The sequence below is a fragment of the Cnephaeus nilssonii genome (genome assembly GCF_951640355.1).
Source record: "Cnephaeus nilssonii genome assembly, chromosome: 21".
In the NCBI taxonomy this organism is placed as follows: Eukaryota; Metazoa; Chordata; class Mammalia; order Chiroptera; family Vespertilionidae; genus Cnephaeus; species Cnephaeus nilssonii.
In genome coordinates, this window is record NC_137092.1 from 42,978,432 (window position 1) to 42,999,565 (window position 21,134).

Here is a 21,134-nt window from a genome sequence, read left to right on the forward strand (position 1 = left end):
TCCTGGGCGCCTGGCTGGCGGCGTGGCCCCAAACCACCGCTTTGTGCAGGAGCCTTTGCAAGCCACTGGGGGCAGGGCGGAACATCCCCGCGTCGTTATAGCACCCCCCAGGTTGCTTGGCGCCTACCATCCCCGCCCACCAGGTTGCTTGGCACCTACACCCATAGGCTCTGAGTGGCCAGTGGGGCGTTCTGGGACCCCTGCCGCTCAGGACCTAAGCGCAGGCCTACAGGCTAGGAGCGGCCTGGGTCCGGAGGATGTTTCCTGGACCCAGGCCGCTCAGCGCCCGCATATTCAAATTAACTGCCATCTTGTTTGCTCTGATTGGCTGTGGGCGTAGCAGAGGTGCGGTCAATTTGCATGTTTCTCTATTATAAGGTAGGATGTTTTGCCCTAACTGGTTTGGCTCAGTGGATAGAGCATCGGCCTGTGGACTCAAGGGTCCCAGGTTTGATTCCAGTCAAGGGCATGTACCTTGGTTGCGGGCACATCCCCAGTGGGGAGTGTGCAGGAGGCAGCTGATCGATGTTTCTCTCTCATCGATGTTTCTGACTCTCTATCCCTCTCCCTTCCTCTCTGTAAAAAATCAATAAGATATATTAAAAAAAAAAATAAGGTAGAATGTTTTCTTTTCACTACAGAAAACAGTTCAGGCCCCATGCCTCCTGTGTTTGTTTTTCTCCTTGGGCCTTTTCATGACTATTAATTATTGGGCTGTTGCTATTTAACATATTCTGTTCCTCTATGTTGTAATTCAACAGGGATGCTGAGGACTTTAAATCACAGATTTCGATTTTCCTCATCCAAAATATCTTAAAGGATAGAAAGTTTTTAGACTAGAAAAACATTTTCATTAATAATTTAGATTTTTCTTTTCAGGCATGTGTATGTATTTTATTTCTCCCCTTATTAGAGTGCACTATTAGCTTTAGCCAATGATGTTAGAACACAATTTAATAAGTCAGTATTTTTCTTTGGAAAGCAACACTTTCAAATAGAGAAACATGTTCAGACTTGGTCCTCTGAACATTAATGCCTTTATCCTGTATAAATAATGGTTGCCTTTGTAAACATAATGACTGTGAGACATGTTCTTCCATTTTATTTCCATTTTAATATGTTTTTATTGATTTGAGAGAGAGAGAGAAAGGGACAGGGAGGGAGAGAGAAACATCGATGTGACAGAGAACCATCCATCCGTTGCCTCCTGTTACACACCCCAACCAGGATGGAACCTGCAACCTAGGCATGTGCCCTGACCATGTGTCAGCTGCTATTGCATGTATGAGACGATGCTCAGCCCACTGAGCCACACCAGCCAGGGTTGTACTTCCAGTTCCTTTGAATCTAGGGAGGTTTTATTTAGTGCTGCTTTATCGTTTTTATTTCAGAGATAGCACATTTAAAATATTAGGGATGCTCTCTTGATAGCTTAACCTTTTTTTTGGAGTATCTTAGAGACTCCTCCCAGATGTATGTTGCAGTTGGTAGTCTTTTTATATTAATACTGTGGGAATTCCATTGCACACTAAAGACATTATTATCTTTCTAGCAAAGAATTAGGTACATAAACTTGTCTTGATCAAATTGCCGTCCACTTGGTGCCCAAGTGCTTGGTGAAGATGGGACCTTGCAGGAGGCAAGGCCGGTCTATTATTATCAGCCCTTTACCACCAGTGACATCCTGAACTGGAAACATCACACCCCAGCTTATTCTGAAAACCTCAGGCCATGGTAGACCTCCTAGAAACAATCTTCCAAACCCAGAAGCCCACCTAGGTGGACTGCAGCTCCTTTTCACGTTCTTTAACACTGAGGAGCGCATGAGAGCAGTATCAGAGGCTCGGAAGTGGCTCCAGACCCAGGCCCTGGCAGGGACATTAGACACAGACAGATGGGCAAGGGTGGCCTTCCCAGATGAGGAACCTGATTGGAGCCCGAACTCAGAAGACGGAAGGGCCAGGCTAGAAAGATATTGGCTGGCCTTCCTCCAGGGGGTCAGGGCCGGAGCCAGGAAGCCCACCAACATGGCTAAAATCTCTGAGGTTTTCCAGAAGCCTGACGAAAGTCCAGCAGCTTTCTATGAGAGACTATGTGAGGCATACCAAATCTACACTCCCTTTAACCCTGAGGCCCTGGAAAATCAGACCATGGTAAATGCCGCTTTTGTAGGCCAAGCCCAGCCTGATATCAGGAGAAAATTACAGAAGCTGGAAGGGTTTGCGGGAAAGAATGCCACCGAACTGCTGGAGATAGCCAACAAGGTTTTCATCACCCGAGACAGTGTGGCAAGGAGGGAGGAAGAAAAGAAAATGCAAAGAAGGGTCAATATAATAGCAGCAGCTTTTAGAGGCTCAGGCTCCCAGACAGCCCAGAAAGGGAAGCAAGAATACAGACCAGGGGGAAAAGGAAGAGCGAGCCTGAGACGGGACCAGTGTGCCTACTGTAAGGAGACAGGACACTGGAAGAACGAATGTCCCAAACGACAAAGTAAGAAAACTGGACCCCCTTTTCCACCCAGTCACTATCAGCCAGAGCACCTGAAGCAGGTCTCATTGGGCTGCAATGGCTGATTCCGACTAGGACAGACCGGGCTCTTTTCAGCTGGGCCCCCACGAGCCCATGGTCAGAATGAAAATTGGGGGCCGGACTGTGGACTTTATGGTTGATACGGGAGCGGAACACTCAGTAGTCGCTCAGAAAGTAGCGCCTCTCTCGGGAAAGGAGGTCACCATTATTGGAGCTACTGGGGACCAGACCCGTAGACCATTCTGCCGCCCTCGCCGATGCCAACTTGGCGGTCATCAAGTAATTCATGAATTCCTGTACTTGCCAGGCTGCCCAGTGCCTCTAATGGGTAGAGACCTTTTAGCCAAAACGGGGGCAGAAATCACTTTTGCTCCAGATGGCTCAGCACAGCTTCGCCTAGGTGAGGAGACCTCCCCAATGACCCTGTCCCTAGCAGTGCGAAGGGAGGAAGAATGGAGACTTTATACCCCGCAGTCAAAGGCCTCACCATTAGACCCTTGGCTACATCTGCCTGGCAGGAATAGCCATAATACTGCTCTTTGTCCTAGCGGTTCACTGTTGTGGACCCCACTGGACAGAAATAGAGGGAATAACATGCTCCCACTAATAATGTTAGCTAGCACATACTTGCCTCCCATAGGGGCCACTGCCACGTGTCCTTGCTTAGAAACTCGCTACCCAAATATGCTAGACTGGGTAGCCTATGGGAAAGCCCCATCAAGCCAGTTGTTTGTTAGCTATACTTATCAGCCTGCGGCATGTTACGACTCCCCTACCAAAAGCACGTGCGGGGGCGGGGGGGGGGGGAGAATTGTATTGGATGGAAAAAATGATAGGACCTGTCAGGGCCAATGTGCAGCTAATTTATGTTGCTCCTATTTGTTTCAGCAGTACCCAGGGCCAACATCCAACAGGTCGCCACCCAGATGAACTATGCAACTCTATCCTCAAGGCTAAAAACACCACCTACCCCTAGTGCTCCCCTGCAGGAACAATCTACGTGTGTGAGACTGCTGCTTACCTCTGTCTGCCTGCAAACTGGACGGGAATGCCTTTAAATTTCAGAATTCCCTACAAACCCCTCACGGGATGCTAACCCCTTGTCATCGCCCCTTCCAGCTGGAAGCAGTTAAGAGCGGTCGTCGTCCATGTTCACCATAACATCTCATAGTTGTTGTACCACAAGGCCAAGAGAAGCTAATGAGAAGGCTAAAAAGGGCTAATTCCAATGTAACCCTGATATTTGGGGCTAGTGATCTGAATCCCAGCCAGCAAGCTCAGTGTACATTCCTGATAACCTATAATGAAGAGACAGTGACAGAAAGCACTAACGCTGATGTGTGACTAAGGTATGTAGCTTTTAGTAGCATTGCTTCAGTTTTCCATGTGGGAATCCCTCCACATAAGTCCCTCTCTCCTTCCCAGATACTGGTCTTGCAGAACCTGTTACTGTGGACAGTGCACTGCCCCGGAGGGAGGGTTATTAATGCTGGCGCCAGGCCAGACCCTCAGATATGGCCTGGAGACCCCCAGCACCTGGGGGCCTTGTTGCAAGGCCTGCGAAAAGGACCGGAAGCATAATCCATGTTTGTGGGACAAAGAGCACAGGGAGGGAGACATAAGGGAGGGCCCCATGCGTGTTCCTTCACTCAGATTGGAAGGCTGTTCTCTGAGTCCGCCGGTGTGTTAAACAGTGTCCCTCCTTTTTCTCAGAAGCGTCCTTGGTCTTCTTGGTCTTCTGCAGCACTAAGAAGCCCATTTGTAGTTTCTGTAAATTTCTCCGCTTCATAGCACAGAAGTTTGGCTTCCAGAGCAAGGACTTGACTCAGAGAGGAAGTAGCCGGAGGACCCCCCCCCGCCCGCCCCCACGGGGCAGCGTCACCGGCGGCTGACACACGGGGCCACTCCATGGCCAGGGAGGCTTTGGGACACCGTTACAGAGGAGGAGACACGGCTGAGAGATGTGTCTGAAGAGCGGGAGCCTCAAAGCACCGGAAACGTAGAAATAAAGGCCATGGGCACCGAACAAAACCCAGTGGCCAGGGCTGCCCCCTTTTATACGTGACTTTACAGCTACATCTGGAGGTGCAGCCCGCACACAACGGCCGGGACAGGAGGCCGGTGCCAGGCAAGTCCCCGAGGCAGGAGGCGCCAGGGAGCAGACGGGGTCTTTTCCCGGAGGCGGTGACACGCCAGGCTCCGATGAACAGAAGGGAGGTGCCGGCTCTGACGGCCCTGACGGACGGCACGGGAGGTGGCACGGGAGGCGGCACGGGAGGCAGGGCCGCTCCGAGGTCTGCTCTGCGGGCGGGCGGCCGAGAGGGCGGCAGGAGCCTGGCCGAGGCCTGGGCAGAGTGAAGGCTCTGCAGCCTCCGGCCCGGCGAGCCCTCCAACAGGAGCATCCGGGTCACGTCTGAGCTGGGCACGTTCTGGTTCTTAAAAGGCCAATCGCTCTGTAACCCGATGGTGTGAGTTTCCCTGCAAAGCGGCTCCGGCGGCTCTGAGGGGCGGTTGGTGAGCCTTTGCTCCGGCACCTGTAGAAGTTCCTACCCCTCGGCTCTGTGTCCCCGGACACGAAAAAAGAGGCGATGGAGCCATGCAGCCTAGCTTTATCCTCTAAAGATGTTTCCTAACTGTGACCGAAAAAATTAGCTTCAGCTTAAGTGGCCGAAAAATAATGAAAACCGATGCGAGGACGCGGGAGCGAAGGAAAGAGGAGGGAAGAGCTGCGGCCCCCGCGCCCATCGTCCTGGCTCAGCCGGCCGCGCGGCGTGCGGTTAGGAGCGCCCCCTCGTGTTTTCCTCGGAAACGACAAGTCTTCACTTGAAGACCCCCAACTGGACAAGCCCAACCGAGACGCCCCACCACCTGCCTTCAGGCCTGGGCTCCTTCTGCGGCCCAGGGACCTGAGCTCCAGCACAGGCCTAACGGTTCTCCGTGCGGCTGCAGACAGACTCCTGCCCTGGCCAGCGGGCTCAGTCGGTGGGAGTGTCGTCCCGGACACTGACCGGTGGCGGGTTCAATTCCCAGCCAGGGCACATACCTAGGGTGCGGTTCAATCCCCAGTTGGGTTGCATATGGGAGGCAACTGGTCAACGTCTCTCCTTCCTTCTCTCTCTCCCTTCCTCGCTCTCTAAGATCAATAAACATATCCTCGGGCGAGGATTAGAAAGCAAGGAGAGCCGGTGAACTGGCCATCACTCTCACCCCCATCATCACATGACATCCTCCCTCAACCACACGGTGGCCTGAAGGTCTGGGTGTTTTAGGGTGAGAGCCCCTCACTCACTGACTATGTCACTGCCCTTCATCCTTGTCTTCAACCCCCGCCCTGTCACAGGACCTCTGCACCTGTCCCTGTCATAGTTGAATCACGGTCCCAAAACTAACCCGTCCTCACCCCTGGTCCCAAGGAGTGTGGCCTTATTCACAAATGCAGTCTTTGCAGACGTGATGAGTTTAAGATGAGGACATTCTGAAGGAGGGTGGGTGCTGAGCAGTGTGACTGCTGTCCTTGGAAGAGGAGGAGAGGGGCAGAGACCGGCCTGATGCAGCCGTAGCCAAGGAGCGTCGGAACCACCCGAAGCTGCAGGAGGTGAGGACGGGTCCCACCTGGAGGCTTCGGAGCGAGTGGGCCTGTCAGCGCCTCATACTTCCAGCTCCAGGTGGTGTTTTCAGTCTTGAGGGTAGAGTTGCATAGTTCATCTGGGTGGCGACCTGTTGGATGTTGGCCCTGGGTACTGCTGAAACAAATAGGAGCAACATAAATTAGCTGCACATTGGCCCTGACAGGTCCTATCATTTTTTCCATCCAATACAATTCTTCCCCCCCCCCCCCGCCCCCGCACGTGCATTTGGTAGTGGAGTCGTAACATGCCGCAGGCTGATAAGTATAGCTAACAAACAACTGGCTTTCCCATAGGCTACCCGGTCTAGCATATTTGGGTAGCGAGTTTCTAAGCAAGGACACGTGGCAGTGGCCCCTATGGGAGGCAAGTATGTGCTAGCTAATATTATTAGTGGGAGCATGTGCTAGCTAATATTATTTTAAACCACCCGAGCGGCGTCAGAGGAACGGCCTGTGAGAACGCACCTTTCCCTCTCCCCCTGAAATGTCAACACGTTAACCGATACAATTAAACCAAGAGATCCCTGTCAACACAGACCCGCACGCTGAAACGTCTGAAGGGCGGAACCGGGAGTAAACGGGGACGAGAAGGGAGGGAAGCGTGGCGCAGACGCAGCCCTGCGGCCGGGAGCTCGGCCGGGAGGGGAGCGCGGTGGTGGCGGCACTGCCTTCGTCCAGGAGGAACGGGCGCTGTGGGGGCAGCCCAGCAGGGTGAGCGGCAGGAGAGCGAACAGAGTCTGAGTCAGCAGACACCCCACAGAGCACAGGGTTCGGCCCTGCGGCTCCCCACTGTGGGGCCAGCCGGGGTGCTTCAGACAAAGAAACAGAACCACGGAGCTCTGCCTCTTGGACTCCCCAATCTCAGCTCCCGTCGCCCTGGAGTCGGGTCCAGGAGCATATCATCTGTAAACCAAGAGCTGTGGACGAGAGCCACTGTTTGCTCTGTAGCTGATCCCCAGGAAGGGTGCTTGGGTGGAACCCATGGAGGTCAGGGGTCGCCATTCCAGTGAGGGCAAACAAACCCTACCCCCAAGCAGTGTGGCAGTTCTGTCTTACAGAAACCACAGAGGTTCAAGACAGGTAAAGAATCTTACAATTCAGTTCCATCTACTGGAAAACAGTAGAAAGCTCATCAGAGATAAATGTGTAAGCAAAGGAGGACAGCAAATACTATGAAGAATCCCAGTAATGAGATGACCAGAAAGAAAATGAAAAATCCCAACCATATGCTGCCTAATACCCTTAGCCTTCGACTCCTAAGTACCTAAGTGCCTAATCATGTGCCTATATGAAACCACCAATCAGCACGTGCCGAGCACCCTAAGCTCCATCCCTTCCCTTTCCTCCCCTCAAAAGGCGTGTTCACCTCTGCACGTGCTGCTACTCTCCCCTTGTGAGACAGCCCGCAGGGTCCTTCTCCTCTAATGACGCCTGTAGTCCTGGTTTTCGGCCTCTGTCTCATCTTTCAATAGAAGGAAAGTACCTCAACATAATAAAGGCCATCTCTGATAAACCCTCAGCTAATACCATACTCAATGGTGAAAAACTGAAAGCTTTCCTCTAAGATCAGGAACAAGACAAAGATGTCTACTCCCACCACTCTTATTCAACATAGTGCTGGAAGGCCTAGCCAGAGCAACAAAGCAAGAGAAATAAATAAAAGGTATTCAAATAGGAAAGGAAGAAGTCAAACTGTCACTTTTTACAGACACCATGATTCTGTACATAGAAAACCCTAAAGACTCCACCAAAAAACAAAACAAACAAACAAACAAAAAAAACGATAAACAAATATATTCAATTTTCAGGATACAAAACTAATATGCAAAAATCCATTGCCTTCCTGTATATTAACAACAAAACTTCAGAAAAAAAATTCCTTTTGCAATTGCAACCAAAATAATAAAATACCTAGGAATAAACTTAACAAAGAACGTGAAAGACGTATATACTGAAAATTACAAAGCATTGTTAAAAAAGATTGAAAAAGACACAACAAAATGGAAAAGTAGCCCATGTTCATGGATTGGAAGAATCAACATAGTTTGTAGAGAGCGCCTGGGAAGGCACAGGGGCATTTCTTTAAATTGTCAGCTGAATCCAGGGCGGTCAGCAAAGCCACGCCCTGGGAACACGCTCTGCCAAAAGGCGGAAGTGTTGTCAGCTTGACCTTCATCTCTGCCCAGGTGCTGGGGAGTGGGTTCTATTGTGTAAATCCACCCAAGCACCAGGAATGAATAGGACACAAGCCCACCCAAGAATGCAAATAATCTCCTTTGTCTTGACTTTTAGTAAAACTTCCTGGTATTTGGCGGTCCCACCCGGTTTCAGTTTTTTACTTCTATCTCTGTGTCTGTCTCTTTCTTTCATTTTCTCAATCCCCAGCCACCCCTACTCAGGAACTGGACCGCTCTCTAGCTGCGCTGGATGCGGAAAAGAGAGAAATATTTACAATAGTTAAAATGGCCACATTATCCAAAGCAATATACAGATTCAATGTAATCTCCATCAAAATCCCAATGTCATTTTTTGAAGAAATAGAACGAGAATTCATCAGATTTGTATGGAAACACAAAAGAGCCCAAATAGCCAAAGTTGTCCTGAGAAAAAAAGAACGAAGCTGGAGGTATCACGCTACCTGACTTCAAATTATACTACAAAGCTACGATGATCAAAACAGTATGTTCCTGCAGAGAAACAGACACACAGATCAGTGGAACAGAAAAGAGAGCCCAGCTATAAAACCATCTGTTTAGACAAAGAGAGAATTTTCAACAAAGGAGCCAGGAACACACAGCGAAGTAAAGATAGACTCGTCAATAAATGGTGCTGGGAAAACTGGAAAGCCACATGCAAATGAATGAAACTGGATTGCAGTTTGTCCCCATGTACAAAAATTAACTCAAAATGGATCAAAGACCTAAACATAAGACCTGAAACAATAGTTGCATAGAAAAAAATATAAGTACCAAACTTAGGGACCTTGGTCATAGAGAACATTTTATGAACTTGACCCCAAAGGCAAGGGAAGTAAAGGCAGAAATAAATGAATGGGGCTGTATCAAACTAAAAAGCTTTTGCACAGCAAAACAAACTGACAACAGAACAAAGAGGCAGCCAACCAGATAGGAGATGATATTTGCAAACAGTAGCTCCAACAAAAGTTTAATTTCCAAAATATATAAAGAATTCGTAAAACTCAACACCAAACAACCCAATCAAAAAGTGGGCAGAGGACCTGAACATACACCTCTCCCAAGAAGACATATGAACAGCCAATAGATACATGAAAAGATGTTCAACCTCACTGGCCATTAGGGAAATGCAAATCAAAACTACAGTGAGATACCACCTCACACCTGTTGGAGGGGCCATTATCAACAAGACAAGCAATGACAAGTGTTGGGGAGGCTGTGGAGAGAGGGAACCCTCAGTCACTGCTGGTGTTGCATTGTACCCCGAATCTTACAAAGGACGCCTCAAGAAGTCGAATTCTGGAGTCATTTATTAAAGGCCAGGGGCATATGAGGGGCAAAAGAGCTCCAGATCTCGCAGCCCCGAAAAGCTCGCCGCATCTGGCTTATATTGGCAGAATATCACAAAGGTATCGATTACATCTTTGGGTTTGGAATGAGGAACCTGGTTTGCGCAAAGCAGTTACAGAAGCAAAATTGAGCAAGTTAGTTATCTATAAAGATTAAGTATAGTTTTGGGTCTACGGATCACTGAATCAATAGAAACACATTATCTGGGGCCACTGAGGCAATTTAGGGTAATTGTGCTGTTCTGATTCCAGGACCACTGAGTCAACCGAAACTCATTATCTGGGGCCACTGAGACAATTTAGGGTAATTGAGCTGTCCTGGTTCCCAGAAGAATGTGCTTCGATAACCAGTGAGATCACAATCAATGGGATATTCAAACCACCATCAATGGAGTATTCAATCGATTGGGATAGCATACATAAGTTCAGAAAAATCAAAATAACTTTTCTATTGTTTTAGCAAGCAAATAATTACAGAAGCCAAACAGCAGGGGTAAAGTTAAGGTTAAAAACTGCAGTTTCTACCTGAGATGATTGCTACCATACTTCCCTGGTGGGAATGCAGACGGTACAATCACTATGGAAAGCAGCCTGGCGATTCCTCAAAAAGTTAATAGAGCTCCCATATGACCCAGTGATCCCTTTCCTGGCTACATACCCCAGAAACTTGAAATCATGCATTCGCAAAGATATATGCCCCTTACGTCATTGCAGCATTATTCATGGTGGCCAGAACACGGAAACAGCCAAGTGCCCTGTGATAGAGGACTGAATAAAGAAGATGTGGTCCAGCCGAAACCGGTTTGGCTCAGTGGATAGAGCGTCGGCCTGCAGACTGAGGGGTCCCGGGTTCGATTCCGGTCAAGGGCATGTACCTTGGTTGCGGGCACATCCCCAGTAGGGGGTGTGCAGGAGGCAGCTGATCGATGTTTCTCTCTCATCGATGTTTCTAACTCTCTATCCCTCTCTCTTCCTCTCTGTAAAAAATCAATAAAATATATTTTAAAAAAAAAAGAAGAAGATGTGGTCCATACACACAGTGGATACTACTCAGCCTAAGAAAGGATGAAATAACGTCATTTACAGCAACATGGATGGACCTTGAGAACATTATGCTGAGTGAAAGAAGTCAGACAGAAAAAGCTAAGAACCACATGATTTCACTCATGTGTGGGGTATAAATCTGAAACTCATGAACACAAACAGCACTGAGGTAGTTGCCAGAAGAAAGGGGATGGGGGCAGAAGGGGTCCTAATATGAGGTGACAGGCGAAGATGTGACTCTGGGTGGTGGGCACACGGTGCAATATACAGGTTTTATAACTTAGAGATCCATGAAACCTGTATGTTCATGCTGACCAATGTCACCCAATCAATTTAACAAATATTAAAAAGTAAGTAAGTAAAATAAACTGCCCAGTTTGTGGGACTCTGTTTTGGTGGCCCAGGGACACTCGTGTCAGGGGAGGTGGATGTTTAGCATGTAGGTGGGGCAGACATGGGCCCCATGGAGACGGCATCCTGTGCAGCAGCCGTTAGGCGCAAGGTGGGGCGTGTGGTATGCAAAAACTGTGTACTTTCCCTGACTGCTGAGGGCGAGAGGCTGCGGGCGGGAGGCCGAGTTCGCCGTGGTGTTGTCCAAACACCCATGTCCTGCCTGCGTCTTACCTGAGCGTGTTCATTACTGACCTGGGGACGACGCTGCCCCCGATTCTGGACATCCTGTGGCTGCCATCGGCTTCCCCTCACCTGACTGCCTCACACATGTGTAAGCACTAACTATAGAAAACCTAAAACATTTCCCAATTTAGAAAGAATCGTCTAATAAACCCTTGGGTGCCAGACCCCAGCTTCAGTCGTCACCATGGTGCCCCTTGCAGACACTATGCACGTGGTAGTGCATCTTCGAGAGCAGACACTCCCCTCCGTGCACTCCTGATGAGGATCTTCGCTAACAGAAGCCGTTATCCCAACCACAAACCCACAAGAACACTAACGTCTTCCAACACCCGAAGGCGCCTTCCAGGCGGGCGGTGGGGCCGTCTAAGCGAGCTGGGCCCAGCGAGCCCGCTGCCGCTCAGGTTGTGTCTCTCGGGTGTTGATTATGGGCCAGAGGCCCTTTCTTCACCCCCCCCCCCCCCCCGCCCCCTTGCTGTTGACTTGTCAGAGAAACCAGATCCCTCTAGAAAGACCCACGTTCAGACCTGCTTTCTCCGCTTGTCCGTTAGCTCCCCAGAATCCTGGGAGCTGGGGGCCAGACTTCAAGGTCTGATTAGACTCCGGTGGACAGTCTCGGGCGGTGCCTCTCCACGCGCTCATGCTGCTGGGCATTTGGTTTTCTCCCCTCGGTGACTCGGACTGAGGGTGGCTGTGAGCGATGTCGGAGAGGCCACCGTGACCCCCCCCCCCACTCCCCCGGGCTGAGGCCGGTTGCCTGGCCCTGTGGCCTCCTCAGAGGCTGAAAGTGACGGCTTTCCTCTGCCTGTCAGTCATTCTGTCCTGGCCCTTGAGGACCGCAGGGCAGACCCTACACTCCTGGCCTCGTGGTTCCACCAGAGTCCAGTTCGCACTGAGTCGGGTCCCATGTCATTTAATCCCTTCCTCCCTGGAGTCCCAGGAGGGGGAGGGAGGGTGACCTGCTCTGTCACTGCAGCCTCCAACCCTGGCGGGTCCTGGGTTCCGCGTCCTCCCCTCCCGTCTTCCCAGCACTGCGCCCTCTGAGCTTGAGGACAGGAGGGAGGGACGAGGCAGGTCCTTCCTGAGGAGCCGCACTCCTGGTCCTTCCCCAGCAGTCCTGGTTCATGCGTCCGCTGTTTTCTGCTCTTAAACCCTAAGACGCTCCCCTGGAGGACGCTCGCCTGCAGTCCGCCCTCGGGCCCTGCCATTTCTGCGCCTGCTCTGGGCGAAGTATGACCTCGTTGGACCTGGAGTCTCCCAGGGCAAGGCCGCAGCCTCTGCTCCCTCCTGCAGGACCGGGAGCCGGGGCCCCTCTGCACCCTGGGGCTTGGCCCCATCTCCTCCCAAGTCACATCACTCGGGCTCCTTCTTGCCCCTCAAACGCGGGGCCCTTCTGCAAACCTGCCCCGGCAGCTTCCTCTAGGGCAGCACAGGTGGCAGGGAGTAACTCTCTCCTCAGCTCCGGGCCACCAAGGTGGGCGTGGGCTGCTCTGTGGTCCTGCCAGGTCCCCCAACGGGGCGAGGTGCCCTCTGGCTGGTGGTTCTCCTGGAACCCGGCCCGGCCCAGGCCTTGGCATTCTGGAGGAGAGAGGATGATGTCGTGGGCAGGGCAGAGGAGGGAGCGCTCCCCACTGAGAGAGCAGCCCCCTCAGAGATCTCCTACGAAAGCCTGTGTGAGGGGCCCGTGGGGAACAGGCCAGCCTGGCTGCCTCGGGAGCTTCTGGGAGATTGAGAAACCCCGCGGAACATTCAGGAACATTCCCGCCTCTTGTTCTCGGATGACGCCCAAGGCAACAACCAGCAGGTGGTCTGGCCGCGCATTGTCCCTGAGACATCCCGAAGCCACCTGCATTTTCCCTCTCCAGGCTCTGGGTCTGAGCTTGGGAACTCTTATTGGCACTAAAATGCGGGGACACGGTAGGAGCGTGGGGGTGAGTGGTGCCGGGAAACGGGTCCCTCCTGCCCCGCAGACAAGCACACAGAGAACAGGCGTCTCCGGGGCCTGGCCTGGTTTCCCAGGAGCAGGAATGGGGAAGGAGGGGGTCAGGGCAACGCGGAGGAGGAGGGGGGGTGAGCAGACATGCCTGGCTTCCACTCTGGGCTCCATGGACACGGGGACAGGAAGGGGCGGGACCCTCGGGGGGAGGGGGCGGACGCTGGCACTTAGAGCCTGGGGCGAGCCTGCCAGGCAGCCAGCATTCCTGCCCGGGGCACGGCTCTGCCAGCACCCGCCGTGGGAGCCGGGCTTGCAGGTAAGCGCTGCTCACCAGGCCTGCGGCCCACCGCGGGCTGCCTGCGGCTCCCGGTCCTCACTCATCTCCCCTGGCCCTGACCACGTGTTATCGATGGAAGCCCACTCACCCCCGACCCTGAGGGGAGACCTGCCCCTGCCATTAAGGCCGGAGCCCCGAGGAGGGAGAAGTCGCGCTGGGCTTGGACCTCCGGGTCCAGAGGGAGGAGGGGGCGGTTCTGGGAAGACAGAGGCTGAGGGCGCCCGAGGGCTGTGTCAGGCCCAGGGGGCGGCGCCCTGCTCGGCAGCCTGCGCTCTGGACCGGCAGGTCCCACTCTGCCCTTTTGAAAGGTTGATTGTCCGATTTGGCTCCCAGTCACCAACCTGAAATCCCCCTCCCATGGGAACCCTGTCCTTCCCAGAGCGGCTGGCACCGCCCATTACCGGCTGCGGTGTGAATGAATGAAGGTGTGAATGAATGAACGAAGGGAGCCCCTGAGCAGGACACCGAGAGGCGGGAGGGCCCCCGGGGGTGGCGATGCCTTCTCCACAGACAGCCTTGCTTTTCTTCCCCCAAAGTCCTGTGTGCTCCCCGATCTTACAGCAGGTCCTGGGGGGGGGGGGGGGGGGGCGCTGCCCTCTACCGAGGATTTCTGGGCAGAGGCGGGGCTCAGAGGAGTCCCCTCCATCCTCTGGGTCCCTGGCATCTCATTCACCGCAGAGCAGACTCCCCACCAGGGCGACTCCACCCCACAGGCAGCCGTGGCTCGGACCCGCTGGCGAAGCCAGGCCAGGCGCCCACTCGCTGTGTCGGGGTCTCCGTGTCGCCTGGGAGAGCATGAAGGGGACGGAGGGGCACATGGCCAGGGGGCCGCTGCACAGGCTGTGGGACTTGGAGAGGAAGCACGCCACGCAGGCTGAGGCCAGGCTTAGCCAGCATCTGCAGAGACTGGAGCGGACCTGCCTGGCCCACCTGAGGCTGCTAGCCTGGGAGCAGCGGCAGCTGCAGAAACAGCTGCAGAGGCTGCAGCAAGGTAACCCGGGAGGGGGGGGGGGGGCTGGGCACAACAGCTCAGGGCCAGGCCCTCCAGCTCCTGGGACGCCCACACCCTGACCTCCTGCTGAGGCCAGCCCCCCCGCCTTTCAGTTTGCTCCCGCTCGAACCCTTGTTTCCTACTTTCTCGCTTTGTTTTTCATTCTGCTCTCCTTTCACGCCTCAGGTTGAGGGGGTTTCACCTCTTTTAATGCCTGGTCTGTACCACTCACAGCGCAGCGGTGAGCATGAGGGCACCTTAGGGAAGGGGGTCAAACCTGAGCCCCGGGTTCTGCCCCGCTGAGCTGACAGGGGGCGTGAGCTTTCCCAGCTCTGCCCACCGCCCGGCCTCCCAGCGGCCTCCTGCCCGCACAGCTGCCGAGGCTGGGACGCTTCAGACACCCTGCACTGCGTCCACGCTGGGCTTTCTCACTCTTCTTGAGCCAAAGGGCAGTGTTTCTGTCATCCCCAACCCCCCTCCCCGGCCTCTTCCCGTAGATGCGCACCCAGATCTCTAGCCCCTCCTCCCACAGGCCGGTCTGCCGGGCACTGCCCTTCCCAGGCGCACACTGAGGCCCTGGCCAGCCCCACTGTGTGGGTAAGAGTCACAACGAGAACAGCCTTCACTAGTCCTAGTTAGCAGTCACTGGTCATCACGGGGCAGAGGGAGGGGGGCACCGTGTGCACAGAGCCCAGGCCTCGTCCATGGACCCAGCCCAGCCTCAGGGCCGAAGCCTCACTGTCACTCACTCCCTGTGAGGCCCGAGCGGCTACTGCACCTGCCAGCGCTCCGCTTCCTCGGATGTGAAATGGGGGTGACGGGACCTCCCTGGGGGAGTGACTCAGATTCGGCGAGCACTTGGCACAGCGCCTGATGCAAAGTAAGACCTGGCACGAGGTGGCTCGTGCCAGTCAGCCAGGAAAGGGTCGACAGGGGGATCCGTCCGGGAACGGCTGGGTTTTAAGATCATTCCATAATTCAGCAGAGTCTCACCTCTTCGAAGCTACACGCGTTCTGCCAGGCAGGTGCCAGCCCAGCCCGAGAACCATGCCTTCAGGGTGCCAGGTGTCCCACCGGTCAGCTCCTTCGGCCTCACAGCCGAGGGGGGACACGGACACAAGTGGCTCCCACACGTTGGCCTGGAGTCACTTCTAACCTGCAGCGCAGGTGAGGGTGACTCTGAACGGGCGCCAGCCTTCTCTGCTCCCCGCTTCCTGTCTGTGACAAGCAGGCTGCGCCCTGGGAGGGGGCGAGGCCCTCGCTGAGTCCACAGCCTCCAAGGGGGAGGTGCGGCGGCCTCAGGGGCGGGAAAGGGGCAGAGGACGTGGATGCCTCCGACTCTGTCCTTTGGAAAGGCTGAGGGCGCCACGAGGGGGCCTCTCTGAGCCCCGGATTTCTTGACAGTGGGATTGGGAAAGGAAGGAGGGGCGCAGTGAGTCCCGTGTCCGCTGGGCGCTGCGCCTGCCTCACTGCCCATGGCGGCGCAGAGCCTCGGTGCGCCCAGGGCCTGTGTGGGTGCGCATCCCGCAGGGTAGGGCTTCGCAGACTATTCTGGGCCAGGGGCTGGGGACCAGGTGCACAAGACACTGTGTCGGCTGCTCCTATGGAGGCAGAAATGCCAACGAGAAACCCGACCTGCAAGCCCCCGCCCGCCAGGGGCTCACCTCGGCGCTGGGAGGTAGCTGCCTGGGAGCTGAGGGTGGACATGCTCGCTGCTAAGGGAGGGCACTGCCAGGGGAGGCTGGAGAGCCAGGCCTGTGTCTCGAGAGCCTCAGGTAAGGCCTCCCAAGGAGGCGGCATGCACGCCCAGCTGGAGGGGACGAGAGGGCACAAGGGTGCGTGCAGGGTGCACACGGGGCCCGCTGGCCACCAGGAGCTCGGGCTGCAGGAGGCTGAGGGGCAGGAAGGGGCCGGAGAGTGGAGACCCCAGCCTGAGGGTTGGGAGTGGGCGGTGGGCTGTCCCACGGTCAGAGGGGCGAGGGGAGGCCTCACGGCGTGAAGACCTAACGCAGGGTGTTGGCAGGTGAGGAGCAGGAGCATCTTGAGATACTGAGAAGGCGGGACTGTCGGTCAAGAGGACGCCTCCTGGCACAAGCAGCAGGCAGGCTCAGCCGGACACTGGCGGGCGGCAGGCCATGCCTTCACAGAGAAACTCCAAAAGGTCAAGTGTCAGGGAAAAGCTACGCTCCTTCTGAACCCGTCGGCTCTGACGGTCTAAAATTGCTGAGTAGTGACCTGCCGACACGCTAACCACAGAGCACCGGCCAGGGCTGGGAGAGGCTCAAATTCAGTGTAGAGGGAGTCAGTGAAGTGCTCACATGGAAAAGACACACACAGAGACACACACACATACACATACACATACACATACATATACACATGCACACATACAGACACACATATGTACACATTCACACAGAGAGACACACATATATAAACATGCACACACAGAGACACATATGCACACATATACACATGCACACACATATACACATGCACAGACACACAGAGAGACACACATATACACATGCACACAGAGAGACATACACATGCACACATATACACATACACAGACATACACATGCATGTGCACATGCACACACATATGCACATACACACATGCATACATATGTACAAATATGCAGAGAGACATACACATGCACATATATACACATACAGACATGCACATACACACATGCACATGCACAGACACGCATGCACACAGAGAGACATGCACATGCACAGAGAGACACACGTGCGCACACACAGACACACACACTAAGGCAACAGGAAGCGGGCCCACCCAGGACTCCCTGGTCTGAGTGCCCACAGCCGAGTGCAGAGACAGAGTTGGAGGCGTCAGGTGTGACTCTCGGTCCCCATCTGGTCCTGCTCCCTCTGTCGGGTGCCCCTGACCCCCGTGTCCACTCAGGGAGCCCAGTGACAGAGCCAACAGGTGTGAGACTTGCACCCCGTGGCCACCAGGGAGGTGTGTGGAGACGCGGGTCCCCTGCAACTGCTGTGACAGCACGGTGCTGAGACAGCCGGGAGGAGCCCACTCTCCGGGCACGGTGCTCAGACAGCCGGGAGGAGCCCACTGGCCGGGCACGGTGCTCAGACAGCCGGGAGGAGCCCACTGGCCGGGCACGGTGCTCAGACAGCCGGGAGGAGCCCACTGGCCGGGCACGGTGCTCAGACAGCCGGGAGGAGCCCACTCGCCGGGCACGGTGCTCAGACAGCCGGGAGGAGCCCACTGGCCGGGCACGGTGCTCAGACAGCCGGGAGGAGCCCACTGGCCGGGCACGGTGCTCAGACAGCCGGGAGGAGCCCACTCGCCGGGCACGGTGCTCAGACAGCCGGGAGGAGCCCACTGGCCGGGCACGGTGCTCAGACAGCCGGGAGGAGCCACGCGGCCCTGCTCGGTGGGAGAGGCGTGACTGAGGGAAGGAGGCGGCGCCCTCTCTGGCTGACACTCACACCCAGATGATTTGGTTCAGCAAACACCCTGCTCCACAGTAAAACGCTCACACGAAGCCTCCAGGGCAGAGTCTACATAGATGCCGATTCCTAAACCCTCAGGGCACGCTCCAGCCAGGAGTGGGGACCTCGCCGCAGCCCCAGGAGGCTGTGACATCATAGGGCCTGACCGGCCCAGGCATGCGGAGGAGGTAAAGAAATGTTTGACCAAATACAGCAGGCGAGTGTGCAAGCGGAGAGCCTTGTGTGGCCTGAGATGAAGCTATAAATACCCACGGGGCCGTTGGCAGACGGTCCCACCCACTCGAGGTGCCCTAGCGTCCATCGGAGGTCCTGGCCAGCCACCGGCGGCTCAGCTTCTCTTTCTTCCTCCCGCACGGCCCTGGGTCTGGGCGCTACCCTCAGCCAGGGCTTAAACACAGCCATGTCCCCAGAGGCTGGGGGCCCAGACCCGGTGTGGCCAGGCTGCTCGCTGGGAGGGAAGAGCCCCGGCAACCTGCAGGCCTCCTCCCCTTGTGTCCCCTCCTGTCTCCCCTCCTGTCTCCCCTCGTGTGTCTGCTCCAGTCTCCCCGTGTGATGGACACCAGTCCCATCTGACTAGGCACCCTGGTGCCCTCATGGGGCCCGAGCGCCTCTGTAAGGCCCTCCTGCCGACGGCCACAGGCTGCTCAGGGCCAGGGCTGCCAGGGATCAGTTGTGGGACACCATTCAACCCATAACAAGTATTCATTTCCTCAAAGCAGCCGGCAAGGGAAAGTGCTCCTCCTACTCCGGGAACCGAGTGCAGCAGAGACCAGGAGGCGCCCCCGTGCGCCCGCAGCAGGGAGGGGACCTCAGGGCCCCCCGGGCCACTGGAGCCAGGTGAGCCCCTCCGTGCCCACCTGGGCGCCCACCCACCTCCTTCACTGTCCCTGCCGGGACCCCTCCCTGAGGAAGCGCCACCCGGGGCAGCACGGCCCCCACCCCCTTGTGGCCTGGCTGATACCCCATGTGGGGCCGTGGTCCGATCACTTGGAAATTCAACATATGGGCATCCACATGGGCTTCAGAGAACCTTCCTCCCCTCCCCCTCCCAGAGCCCTGGCCACCAACACAGCCCAGGAAGCACGTGGGGGCTGCCCCCGGGCCTCCTCCCGCCACGATGGCCTCGGGGGCCCCGTGAGAAGCCAAGAGCAGTCGCCGCCTCAAAGCCATGTGACCTCCCTCCTCTCAGGGGAGACGCTGCCCAACCAAGCTGTCGCCCCCGGCTCCACAGCCCCCGGCCCCGAGGCCAGCCCAGCCGGTGACCGTGGTGGGGCCCTCGGCGAGGCCAGACCAGAGGCCACAGGCCTGCAGCCCGGCCTCAGCGCCGGGGAGCACACGTCCCCGGGGACCCCCTCCTTCCGCGAGGTGTTGGCAAGGGCCGCCAATGCCCATTACCTGCGGCACCGGGTGCCCCCCGAGGCTGAGCGGCTGCTCAGCATGGGGGAGATATTTGGGCACGGGGGTCCCGGGACCCCACGCAGGGCGCCTGGAGGTCACCTCTCTGACCCTCCCGTCCCCTCAGAGTAACACGTCAGCCACTAGAGACACGTGCGCAGTTTTATTTCCGACCGTCTCCCCCTTTCCCTGATCTGCAAGGCCAGTCTAAGAAAAGCGAGGGGAGGGAGTTTCTGAGAACCGGTAAGCGATGCCCCGCACCCATGGCCAAGGTCTCAAAAATACGCACCTGCCTGGAGGAGATGTGCCGCCTGTTCTGACGCCGGTAGTGCCAGCTGCTAGCCAGAGGGCACCGCCCTGGGTCCTGGGCCCGAGGCCTGGACGTGCAGCCTGTGCAGACCGCCTTCCGTCCCCGGCGCCCGGTTTGGTTTTCGGTTCCCACCTTCCACCTGCTCACATCAAACTGGCAACCGAATCCTGAACAGCGGGCAAGCAATGTGCTCCCACCAGCATCTCCTTCCCAGCAAAACGGCTGGCAGCCCGGGGCAGCTCGGATGACAGACAGGAACTCACTGGCCGTGCTGGAGGCTGCGTGCACACCGCCAGCCCTCGCCATCTGTGCCTCTGTCTCCTGGAACGGACCCGCGCAAGTTCCGCCTTTTGCATGGGTGTTTCTCCTGCAGCCACGGCCGGAGGCCGGGGGCCAGGCCCAGTAGCACGCGTGTGGCGCTACTGGGCCTGAGGATACCCGTCCCTGTCCCCGGTCTGTGGACGGAGACACACGGCGCACTCCCCGCATCGAGCTGTCTCCGCACCTGTGAGCCCAGACCCGCCCTAGTCCAGCTGCAGCACGCCATCCGTGTCCAGACATTTCACGTGGTGCCAAACTGGTGCGTTCACCCTGTGCCTGAGCTGTAGCATCTAGCCATGACATCCCACCGTTTCTAATAAAAACTTCATTGTCACCGTTCCAGAAAACGCTTCCTTCCTTCCTTCCTTCCTTCCCTCACACACGTTATTGGGCTCAATGCTCATCCTCCCACGGGCAGAGGAAGCAGACAACCCCGACCCCTGCACTCAGGGACCTGGGTGTCCGCCAGGCCCTACTGCCCAAGCCAGCCCTGCCCTCAGGGTTCACCTCACCCTCCTCCACAGGGAGGGCCCAGCCCTCATTTTGGCCTACAGAAGGTTTAACTTTATTGAAAATATCTTTAGCAACAAAATTAGAGAGATTGTAACAAAAATTTCATATTTCAAAATGTATGGAAATTATATTTATATATAACTAGAGGCCCAGTGCACGAAATTCGTGCACGGCGGGGGGTTGTCCCTCAGCCCAGCCTGTACCCTCTCCAATCTGGGACCCCTCGAGGGATATCCGACTGCCCGTTTAGGCCCGATCCCAGTGGGATCGGGCCTAAACGGGCAGTCGGACATCCCTCTCACAATCCAGGACTGCTGGCTCCCAACTGCTTGCCTGCCTGCCTTCCTGATTGCCCCTAACCGCTTCTGCCTGCCAGCCTGATCACCCCCTAACCACTCCGCTGCCAGCCTGGTTGCCCCCAACTTCCCTCCTCTGCCGGCCTGGTCACTCCT

General features: G+C 55.8%; 1 protein-coding gene across 1 annotated transcript; it reads left to right on the forward strand.

The window, feature by feature from the left end:
- Positions 1 to 14,446: 14,446 nt before the first annotated feature.
- CCDC190 (coiled-coil domain containing 190) lies at positions 14,447 to 20,326 on the forward strand (the record flags this gene model as incomplete). The annotated part of the gene is made up of 3 exons (XM_079762086.1): positions 14,447 to 14,642; positions 18,860 to 18,980; positions 19,196 to 20,326. The coding sequence occupies 3 exons, from the start codon at positions 14,447 to 14,449 to the stop codon at positions 19,668 to 19,670; spliced, it is 792 nt and encodes a 263-aa protein (XP_079618212.1). The 3' UTR covers positions 19,671 to 20,326.
- Between the last annotated feature and the right edge of the window lie 808 nt (positions 20,327 to 21,134).